The sequence below is a fragment of the Passer domesticus genome, chromosome 10, assembly GCF_036417665.1.
Source record: "Passer domesticus isolate bPasDom1 chromosome 10, bPasDom1.hap1, whole genome shotgun sequence".
NCBI classification, from domain to species: domain Eukaryota; kingdom Metazoa; phylum Chordata; class Aves; order Passeriformes; family Passeridae; genus Passer; species Passer domesticus.
The window spans coordinates 809,598-820,309 of record NC_087483.1 but is presented as its reverse complement, the minus strand read 5'-3'; the positions used below and the strand labels follow the sequence as shown (position 1 = coordinate 820,309).

At 48.0% G+C, this 10,712-nt stretch overlaps 2 protein-coding genes across 2 annotated transcripts; one reads left to right on the top strand and one right to left on the bottom strand.

The window, feature by feature from the left end:
- The first annotated feature begins 1,969 nt into the window (after window positions 1-1,969).
- Window positions 1,970-8,561, top strand: LOC135308424 (uncharacterized). The gene is made up of 2 exons (XM_064433331.1): window positions 1,970-2,195; window positions 4,304-8,561. Exon 2 carries the CDS (start codon window positions 6,321-6,323, stop codon window positions 7,476-7,478), a length of 1,158 nt encoding a protein of 385 aa, XP_064289401.1. The 5' UTR covers window positions 1,970-2,195; window positions 4,304-6,320; the 3' UTR covers window positions 7,479-8,561.
- A 449-nt stretch (window positions 8,562-9,010) lies between these two features.
- Window positions 9,011-10,060, bottom strand: LOC135308425 (ribosomal RNA processing protein 1 homolog). Its single transcript, XM_064433332.1, has 3 exons — window positions 9,900-10,060; window positions 9,577-9,784; window positions 9,011-9,260 (listed from the first exon to the last, which is right to left on the bottom strand). The coding sequence occupies exons 1-2, from the start codon at window positions 9,921-9,923 to the stop codon at window positions 9,581-9,583; spliced, it is 228 nt and encodes a 75-aa protein (XP_064289402.1). The 5' UTR covers window positions 9,924-10,060; the 3' UTR covers window positions 9,011-9,260; window positions 9,577-9,580.
- Between the last annotated feature and the right edge of the window lie 652 nt (window positions 10,061-10,712).

The following is a 10,712-nucleotide window of genomic DNA, read 5'->3' as shown; positions in this document are numbered from 1 at the left end:
TGGCGAAGATCGGCAAACACAAGGATTTACAGAACACCTTCTATTACAAAAATCCTTATAACAACAACAACAACAACAATCTACAGCACATATTTCCGTGGGATCCTATGGACTAACAATCTTCAAAACATATTTACAGAGAACTACTAACCTAAGAACATATTTACAAAAATATCCTAACTTTTCAAACATATATACACAGGTGTAATAGGTACGGCCGTCATCTCCAGCAGTCCTGGAAGGAAGAGAGAAGCAAAGCTGGAGTCTGCTGCCAGCCCTGGGCCCAGCTGGGCTGGGAGCTGGGCCACAGGAGCTGGGACAGGACTGGCAGGGCTGGTGTGGCCCCAGGCAAGTGCAGGGCAGGCCAGGGCTGGTGCTTGTGGCAGCACAATCCAGGCCCCCTGCGGGCAGCGTGTCCCTGAGCGGGGCCATCCAGCCCAGCCCCAGCCTGGCGTCAGGGCAGCCACTGTGTCTGTGGGCAGGGCATGGGGAGCATCTGCCTGTCTTACTTGTGGGGCTCCATCTTCATCCAAGGACCATGGGCTCCTCCTCATGCTCCTCGTCCACTTCCATCTGCTCGATGTCATCCTCCACATCTACTTCCATGTCCTCAACCTGGTCTTCCACGTCCACCTCCATAATTTCTTCCTCATCCAGCACCATGTCCACTTGCATCTCCTCCACAGTGTCTCTGTTAGTCTGCAAGAGACAGCACAATCTCACAGTGGGGTTCCTGTCCCACACCATCCATTCCTACATGGCTGCATCCTGCTCAAGCAGGCTGCCCCCTCCCTGGAATGGCACAGTACCTCCACTGGCGCAGCAGTGCTCATCCTGCTGGGGTTGGTGCTCCAGAGCAGGCAGCAGGAAAAGCCCAGGCAGCAGCAGCAACAGCTGAGTGCTGACGGGCAGAGCGCAGAGCGAGCGCCAACTGAGCGCTGGCAGCAGGCAGAGTGTCTGCTGTGGTGGTTTCCAGGTGCTGGACGTTCCACCTGGAACGCTTTGGGAGCTGTGATGTCACAGAAGTTTCAGGGCCGCTCCACACTGGGAGGTGGGAATGGTGGAATGATGAAATCCTTGAATGGTTTGGCTTGGAAGGGACCCTAAGGATCATCTGGTTGCAAGCTGAGCAGCCTCCCAGCACAGCAGGTTGCTGCGGCCCCTGTCCAAGCTGGCCTTGGATGTTGATGGGCATGGGGCATGCACAGGCTCTCTGCGCTGGTCCCTGTGTCAGGGACAAGCACCCTGACAGGAAAGAACTTCTTCCCATCATGGAATGGATTCCAGCTCTTGCAGTTTCATCCCATTCCCCCATGTTCTGTCACTTCAGTTGCTGACAAAGAGTCCTCTCCCACTTCCCTGTAGGTCAGGATGTTCCTGCAGTGTCACACATGTGGCTGAAGCTGCAGCCAGGAGAGAGAGAAGCCAAGCTGGCAGAGAGAGGAAATGGGGAAAGTGACATGAGAGATGAGAGAAGAAGGAAAAAGTAGAGACATGCAAGGCATTGGGTTGGGTGATTTGTGACATTCATGCCTTTTATTAGAGGCCAGGTTCTCTGGTGCACTCAATGACTGTGTGATTGCGGCGTGTCCACAGTGAGCCCGTGTGAGCGAGCTGCACTCCCAGAGGCCGGAGCACACTTGCTTCAAGTGCTGATGAATGAGGCCAGAGATGGGTCTTTGTGTGGAACTCCAAACGCTGTGCATTGCCATGAAGAGTGTTGTCCTGGGTTGACTATATGATGCTTTTTTCCCCAATCGTCTTGTTCTGTTTACGCTGAATAATATGTTTTAAACCTTTAAGACTCTCTTCCAGACAGTGAGGAGGGGAGGGAAGAAGCGCGCAGTTTGTTTTCAGACTGCTCTCACTCCTCCACATTCCTGCTCCTGGACTGTGTTGTCTGCGGATGGACAGACAGCCGGACAGAGCTCCTTTTTTCCCTTTTTCTTTTTTTTAGTTAGTTTTAGCTGGCTGAGGCAAAGAAGTTCTCCAGATTGTGATTTTTTTTCCTTTTTTCTTGGACCTGTTCATGCCTGCTCTGCACTGAACACCCAGTAGAGCACCGGCAGCTCCACCTGTAGCCCCTGGCCAGGCCTGGGCCGCGGCGTTTCCAGCACCAGAGACTGATCAGAGACTGAGTGAGCCAAGCTGCAACCAGGAGAGAGGACTGTTCTGAGTTTGCTTTCCTTGGATCAGTGAGAAGTTTTATTGTTTAATATTGTTTGGTTTCTATTGTTTAATAAACAGGTTTCTTTCCACTTTTCTCCAAAGAAATATTTTCTCCTGAACCGGTTGGAGGGTGGAGGGGCAATTGGATCTGCTTTTGTAGAGAAGCCCCTTTGGGAGTTATCTCCCAAACTTGCCCTAAACCAAGACAAATACAGCTAGTGGCGCCCAACGCGTGGCTTGAGAAAGTGGAAAAAAACCCTTTATTGATTGTAGGTTTGTTGTGCTTGGTGTGTAGTAGGTTAAAGTACCCAGTAGCCATGTTATTTGAATTTGTAATGTCTCTTGGGGAGGCCTTTATGTGGCTCTGGTCTCTAGACCTTTTTGAGGTTTCAATACTTTTCTGGTCACTAGGATTATTGTCCCTATCACGTAGTTTTTGCGGTAAAGGGGCATGGATTAGATTAGCTATTGTGTTAGCCTTGGTGATAATGATTTATAAGGCGTTTACAAAAATACTGGCATCTGTTTACGATATGTATGGTTTATGGTTTCTTCGTCTTACCCTGCATCCCAGTTCTAGCAGTATGTTTTGGGAATTTATTAGTAATTGCACCCAGCTGGTTAGAGGAGGAGCAGGGAATGAGGCTTTCCAGCCTTTCCTTTCCTTCTTCTCCTTTGAATCTGTTATGTCACTTTTGGAGAATGTTCAGTTTCCCCTGAATATTAAAGAGACCATCTTTCTGGCATTTAATCTAGTAGGCTTCCTCTATATGGTCTTCAGCTTCTCTAGAATGAGGGCTGAGATGTCTAGAAGAGCTGATGAGACCCCTGACCCAGAAGTAGACCCACGTGTGGAGAATCCTGAGTGGGGTGGAGAATGGGAAAATATGAGCCAAATCCTGAAAGAATTCTCTGACCCTATAGTCTGGGACTTTCCCCATGAACAAATTCAGAACCCAGCTGAAGTGGGGAAATATCTGAAAGAGAAGTATCTCAATGATAGCCCTAAGGAGAAAAGGATCATTGCAGTGAGCTGGGCCCTAGCATATGCTTATTGTACACTGCTAGATACTCTAGGGCAGCAGACCGAGGAACGGGGGCAGGGAGATACATCAAGAGCTATCCCAATCGCTCAAGTTGCAACCAACACCCCAAGCTCAAAACCAGCAGCTAAACCACATAGTGAACCTAAGCCAGTGGTTAAACCAAACAATAAGCCTCAACCAATAGCTGTTGCTACTAGCACTAAAAGTAAGAAGTGCACAGACAAGACCGATCGACCAATAGATGATAATGATGATGATGCAAAAGAAAGACCCTCAACATTTCCTAACATAAAATCAGGAGTCAAAGCAACTAACACAAAATCAGAAGCCAATATTAAGTCCTTCTCCCTAAAAGACCTGCGTGGCCTAAGGAAGGATTACACCCGACGATCTGATAAATCCATAATTAGCTGGTTAGTCTGTCTTTAAAATGCTGCAAGCGAAGCTACAATTCTGAATAACACAGAAGCGAAGCATTTGAGATCCCTGTCACATGATCCTGTCATTGACCAAAGCATGATGAGGGGGGCTAACCCTCACAGCCTCTGGGTACAGGTCTTAAACAGTGTAGCACAAAGATACCTGTGTGCCGATGATCTCTACATGCAGCAAACACAGTAAAAAACCATAGAACAAAAGATTCAACGCTTGAAAAAAATAACAATAAGAGAAATTATATTCTCAGATGACATAACAACTAAAAATCCAGACTTAGTACCATGCACATCTGTGATGTGGCGAAAACTAGTACAACTTGAACCACATGAATATGCATCTGCTCTAGCTATCATAAAGCGAGATAACATGGATGAGACTGTGCTTGACATGGCAAAGAAACTCCGAGCTTATGCAGATGCTGTGCATAGCCCCACACATGCCAGAATCGCAGCAGTGGAAACACGTCTGCAGAGATTAGAAGATAAGATAAAAAAGAATCATAAGAAGCTTAGAAAAGAGATTAAAGAAAACCTTCTCCAAATCTCAGCAGTACAGATCAGAGGTTCTAGTACCCAATGCAGACGTTCCCCAGATGGAGAAAGAAAGTACACCCCACGAGCTGAGCTGTGGTTCTTTCTGCGTAATTGTAGAGAAAACATGAAGCTATAAGATGAAAAATCCACCGCTGCTCTGGCCCGAAAAGTACGTGAATTAAAAGAAGACAAAGCTCAGAGAAGAAGTTCCACCACAAGGAAAGCAGCTCCAGTTACCCATAGCCAAACTGCCAGGTATGATAATAATAATGACATGTCTAATCCCCTTGAAAAAACCTCTAAGACATATGCCCAAAGAAAGAAAGATAACCAAGCTTAGAGGAGCCCTGCCGCTAGCCAAGTAGAAGCTAAAAAAAATCGTGTTTTCTGGACAGTATAGATTCGTTGGCCTGGCACATCAGAACCACAAAAGTATAAAGCTTTAGTCAACACTGGTGCACAGTGTACCATAATTCCATCAAGACACGTAGGGACAGAATCCGTTTCTATCGCTGGTGTGACAGGGAGATCACAAGACTTCACTTTAGTAGAAGCTGATGTGAGCTTGACTGAGAATGAGTAGAAGAAACATCCTATTGTGACTGGCCCAAAAGCCCCATGTATCCTGGGCATAGATTATCTGTGAAGTAGGTATTTCAAAGACCCAAAAGGACTGAAGTAAGCATTTAAGATAGCAACTATAGTAACAGAGGGCGTCCAGCAATTGAATACCTTGCCTAGACTGTCTGAAAATCCATCTACAATAAAGCTTCTAAAGAGAAAAGAACAACAAGTACCAATTGCCACTTCCACAGTACATCATCGACAATATAAAACCACTCGAGATGCTGTAATTCCCATCCATAAGATGATGCGAGAGCTAGAGAGCCAAAGAATAGTCAACAAAACCCACTCACCCTTCAACAGCCCCATCTAGCCTGTGCATAAATCTAAAAGAGAATAGAGACTGACGGTTAACTACCGTGCATTAAATAAAGTGAGTCCACCACTGAGCGCTGCTGTACCAGACATATTAGAGCTCCAGTATGAGCTTGAGTCCAAAGCAGCGAAGTAGTATGCCACTATCAATATTGCCAATACATTTTTCTCCATTCCGCTGACAGCAGAATGCAAGCCTCAGTTTGCCTTCACCTAGAGAGGTGTGCAGTACACTTGAAACCGACTGCCCCAGGAGTAGAAGCACAGTCCTACCATCTGCCATAGACTGATCCAAAGTACACTAGAAAAAGGTAAAACTCCAGAACATCTGCAGTATATTGATGACATCATTATATAGGGGAAGACAGCAGCAGAAGTGTTTGAGAAAAGAGAGAAAATTATCCAAATTCTCCTGAAAGCCGGCTTTACCATCAAGAAGAGCAAAGTCAAAAGACCTGCTCAAGAAATCCAGTTTCTAAGAGTAAAGTAGCAAGACGAACAGCGTCAGATTCCCACTGATGTCATCAACAAGATAACAGCAATGTCTCCACCATCCAACAAGAAGGAAACACAAGCTTTCCTAAGTGCCATAGGTTTTTAGAAAATGCACATTCCTGAATATAGTCAAATCGTGAGCCCTCTCTATCTAGTCACCCATAAAAAGAACACTTTCCACTAGAGCCCTGAACAGCAACAAGCCTTCGTCCAAATTAAGCAAAAAATCGCTCATGCAGTAACCCTTAGCCCAGTCAAAACAAGACCAGATGTGAAAAATGTGCTCTATTCTACAGCCGGGAACCATGGTTTGTCCTAGAACTTGTAGCAGAAAGTGCCTGAAGAGACTCGAAGCCGACCACTGGGATTTTAGAGTCGAAACTACAGAAAGTCTGAAGCCAACTATACTCCAACAGAGAAAGAAATTTTAGCAACCTATAAAAGAGTCCAAACTGCCTCAGAAGTAATAAACACCGAAGCACAACTCCTCCTGGCACCCCGACTACCAGTACTGGGGTGGATGTTCAAAGCAAAAGTTCCCTCTACCCACCATGCCACCAGTGCTACATAAAATAAGTAGATTGCTCTCATAACACAGCGTGCCCGTATTAGAAAGCTGAATCGCCCTGAAATTCTAGAAATAATTACAAACTAGCCAGAAAGTAAAAACTTCAGTCTCACTGATAAAGAAGAACAAGAAATGACACATGCTGAAGAAGCTCCTCCATATAACCAACTGCCAGCGGAAGAAACACAATATGCTCTTTTTACTGATGGTTCCTGTCGCATGGTAGGAATGAATCGGAAGTGGAAAGCAGCTGTATGGAGCCCCACACGACAGGTTGCAGAGGCCACTGAAGGAGAAGGTGGATCAAGCCAACTTGCTGAACTCAAAGCTGTTCAACTGGCCTTGGACATTGCTGAAAGAGAGAAGTGGCCAAAGCTCTACCTCTACACTGATTCATGGATGGTAGCCAACACTCTGTGGGGATGGCTGGAGAGGTGGAAAGAGGCTAATTGGCAGCGTAGAGGAAAACCAGTTTGGGCTGTTGAAGAGTGGAAAGACATCGCTACCAGGGTAGGGAGGCTACCTGTGAAGGTCCGCCATGTAGATGCCCATGTCCTCAAGAGTAGAGCTAATGAGGAGCACAAGAACAATGAGCAGGTAGACCAGGCTGCAAAGATAGGGGTGTCCAAGACAAACCTAGATTGGGAGCATAAGGGAGAGTTATTCCTAGCTCGATGGGCCCATGATGCCTCAGGTCATCAGGGTAGAGATGCCACCTATAAGAGGGCACGAGACCGAGGAGTGGATTTAACCATAGACAGTATTTCTCAGGTTATCCACGACTGTGAGACGTGTGCTGCCATCAAACAGGCCAAGCGGATGAAGCCCCTATGGTATGGTGGGCGGTGGTCCAAGTACAAGTATGGGGAGGCCTGGCAGATTGACTACATCACACTGCCCCACACACACCAAGGCAAGCGCTACGTGCTCACAATGGTAGAAGCCACCACAGGATGGTTGGAGACCTACCCTGTGCCTCATGCTACTGCCCAGAACACCATCCTGTGCCTGGAAAAGCAAGTCCTGTGGAGACATGGTACCCCTGAGAGGACTGAGTCAGACAACAGGACTCATTTCAAGAACAGCCTTATTAGCACCTGGGCCAGAGAACATGGCATTGAGTGGGTGTACCATAACCCCTACCATGCACCAGCTGCGGGAAAAGTGGAAAGGTACAATGGGCTGCTAAAAACCACCTTAAAAGCCTTAGGTGGGGGATCTTTCAAAAATTGGGAGCAGCATTTGGCAAAGGCCACCTGGTTAGTTAATACCCGAGGCTCTACTAACTGATTGGGCCCTGCCCAATCTGAGCCTTTGCATAGAGTAGATGGAGACAAAGTCCCAGTGGTACATGTCAGGGGTTTGTTAGGGAAGACAGTTTGGATCAATCCTACCTTGAGTACAGACAAACCCATTTGCGGAGTTGTTTTTGCTCAGGGACCAGGTTGCACATGGTGGATAATGCAAAAAGATGGAAGAACAGGATGTGTACCTCAGGGAGATCTGATTGTTGGGTGAGAACTATGTATAAATATCACTGTTTGCTGAATGTTACCACCATTGTCTGTGTATAGCTGTATATTAGATGTATAATATATGTGTTTGTAGAGTAAGAATATATATTAGTTTTAGTAGTAAGCCGATGATATGGGGATAAGGGGTGGAATGTCCTGGGTTGACTATATGATGCTTTTATCCCCAATCGTCTTGTTCTGTTTATACTGAATAATATGTTTTACACCTTTAAGACTCTCTTCCAGACAGTGAAGAGGGGAGGGAAGAAGCGCACAGTTTGTTTTCAGACTGCTCTCACTCCTCCACATTCCTGCTCCTGGACTGTGTTTTCTGCGGATGGACAGACAGCCGGACAGAGCTCCTTTTTCCCTATTTTCTTGCTTTTAGTTAGTTTTACCTAGCTGAAGCAAAGAAGTTCCCTGGACTGTGATTTTTTCCTTTTTTCTTGGACCTGTTCAAGCCTGCTCTGCACTGAACACCCAGAAGAGCACCAGCAGCTCCACCTGTAGCCCCCCTGTCTGGGCCTGGGCAGCAGCATTTCCAGCACCAGAGAGACTGATCAAAGACTGAGTGAGCCGAGCTGCAACCCAGGGAGGTGGCCGTTCTGAGTTTGCTTGTTTTTTTGGATCAGTGAAAAGTTTTGTTGTTTAATATTGTTTGGGTTCTATTGTTTAATAAACAGGTTTCTTTCCACTTTTTCTCCAAGGAGATATTTTCTCCCAAACTGGTTGGAGGGTGGAGGGGCAATTGAATCTGCTTTTGTAGAGAAGCCCCTTTGGGGGTTATCTCCCAAATTTTCCCTAAACCAGGACAAAGTCCAAGGGACAAATTTGTGCCAATGAACTTCACACCTTGAACTAGGAGGATCAATTCTTGTTGTGCTCAGCAGAGTCTGGGGACAGAGAGGGTTTCCAAAGGAAATCATGGTCCATGTGGGGCTGAGGCTCCCTCCAGGCTGGCTCCAGCCCCTCAGGGTGCCCACAGCCCAGTGCCCCCTCCTTAGCCCTGGGGCTGCCCAGGGAAGAGCCATGGCTGAAGCTCTGCAGGAGCACACAGGCTCAGCCCTGCTCCAACATGGGATTCATGGGCCAGGGCACGCTGGGCTTTGCCCCTACAGCTCCCAAGTGTGTCCAGAGAAACTGCAAGGAGAGGCTCACCTCTGTCAGTGGGATCCCTCTGTGCACAGGGACCCCCACTCCTGGGGAGGCTGTGCCAGGGACCTCCAGCCCTGGGAACCTGGAGCAAGTGGAAAGCACAACTTGTCAAAATGCTGCCTGTGCCTGAAGCAAATGCAAGGAGAACTGAGATGTGAAAAATAAAATTTGTTTATTACAGAAGAACAGAAGCAAAAATACAGAAGATATTTACATTCTAAGAATGTTTGTAACAACAACAATTGATAGAACATATATAGAGAAAAACCTACCTAGCAAAACTATGTGAAATGTATTTACAGAAGTCCAAAATAGCCCTAAAATCTATATTCTAAAAAACAACAACAAAGTGTAAAACATATATACAAAAGGGTGGTGCCTCTGTCGGTGATGTCCATCGCACCTGGAAGAAAAGCAAATGGCACGGTCACTCCAGTCAGGCACAGAGGGCTCTTGCATGTGCCCCTAGGCTGGCACAGCTGGCCCAGCAGCAGGACTCTGCTACCAGAACTGAGCCTGGCTGGGTCTGGCATGGAGCTTGTGTGGAGCAAAGCAGGCACAGGACGGGCTGTGGATGGCCACCAGAATCCAGTGCCCTGGGTACAATGTCCCTGAGCAGGGAGCACCCAGCCCAGCCCCAGCCTGGCAGCAGGAGACCCACTCTGCCTGTCCTGCTGCTGGCATTGCTCTTCATGCCAAGATCATGGCCGCTTCCTCACCTTCTTAATCAATATCCATGTCCTCAATGGACTCTTCCATATCCACATCCATCTCTTCGTCCTCATGCACATCCACGTCCATCTCTTCTTCATCATCCTCATCCACATCCATCTCTTCCTCTCCAGGGTCTTCTCCGTCTATTTCCATCTCCTCCTCCATATCAATCTTGGTATCTACCTCCATCTCCTCCTCTCTGTCTGGGACAGCCTGCAGAGGTAGGTAGCAAAAGCTCAGAGCGGGTCCCTGTCCCACTCCATGCCCACAGAGCTCCAGCCCACCCGGGCAGGTGGGGGGTGTCCACCTCCATGGAATGGCACCATACCTTCCTCAGAAGAAAGGGGAGCATCCTGCAGGGCTGGATGATGAAATCCAGGCACTCAGGAGCTGTCAGGAATGATCGAGGTGATCGGGGTATCGGGGGGATAAGAAGAGTGAAAGGCGAGGGCAGGAGCAAGGTGCAGAGCGTGTCAACACAGCGGCCAAGGGTTGTGTTGTGCCCTTTGCTGGGCGCTGGACGTTCCAGCTGGAGCGTGGGCTGTGACATCACAGTTCCCAGGCTCCATCTGAAGTGGACAGTGGAGACCATGGAATGATGGAGTCCCTGAACGGTTGGGCTTGCAAGGGAGCCTGAAGAACAACATCTTGTTCCCAGCTGAGCAGTCTTCCCCCAGAGCATGCTGCTGAGAGCCCTGTTGCCAAGGATGGGACATGCACAGCCTCTCTGCACAGCCTGGGCCAGTGCCCCACCACCCCCAGTGGAAAAGAGCAGCTTCCTTAGATGCAGCTTCCATCAACCTGCTGCAGTTGAAAGCCATCCCCCCTTGTCCTGTCAGCACAGGCCCTGCTGAACACTCTGTCCCCTTCTTTCCTGCGGGACCCTTCCAGTCCTGCAGAGCCGCAGTGAGGCTGCCCAGTGTCTCCTCTCTCCAGGCTGAGCATCCCCAGCCCCACTTGCCCAGCAGTCAGTCACATCAGGGCCAGTCAAGGCTGAAGGGTAGCAAATAGCATCAGGAACTGAGAGATGCAAGCTTTAGACCCAGGTGTCCTGGCTTGTAAAATAAGCATGTATTCTATTTTTGCCATCTGTTGGGGGTTAGGCAGTTTTTCTTATCTCTTTCAAGAACAATGACACTGC

Coding starts and splice junctions, on each gene's coding strand:
- LOC135308425 (XM_064433332.1), bottom strand. CDS start 9,923: ATGCTCCCCTTTCTTCTGAGGAAG. Junction 9,785..9,899: donor TCCCCTTTCTTCTGAGGAAG/GTATGGTGCCAT, acceptor CTACCTCTGCAG/GCTGTCCCAGACAGAGAGGA.
- LOC135308424 (XM_064433331.1), top strand. CDS start 6,321: ATGACACATGCTGAAGAAGCTCCTCCATATAACCAACTGCCAGCGGAA.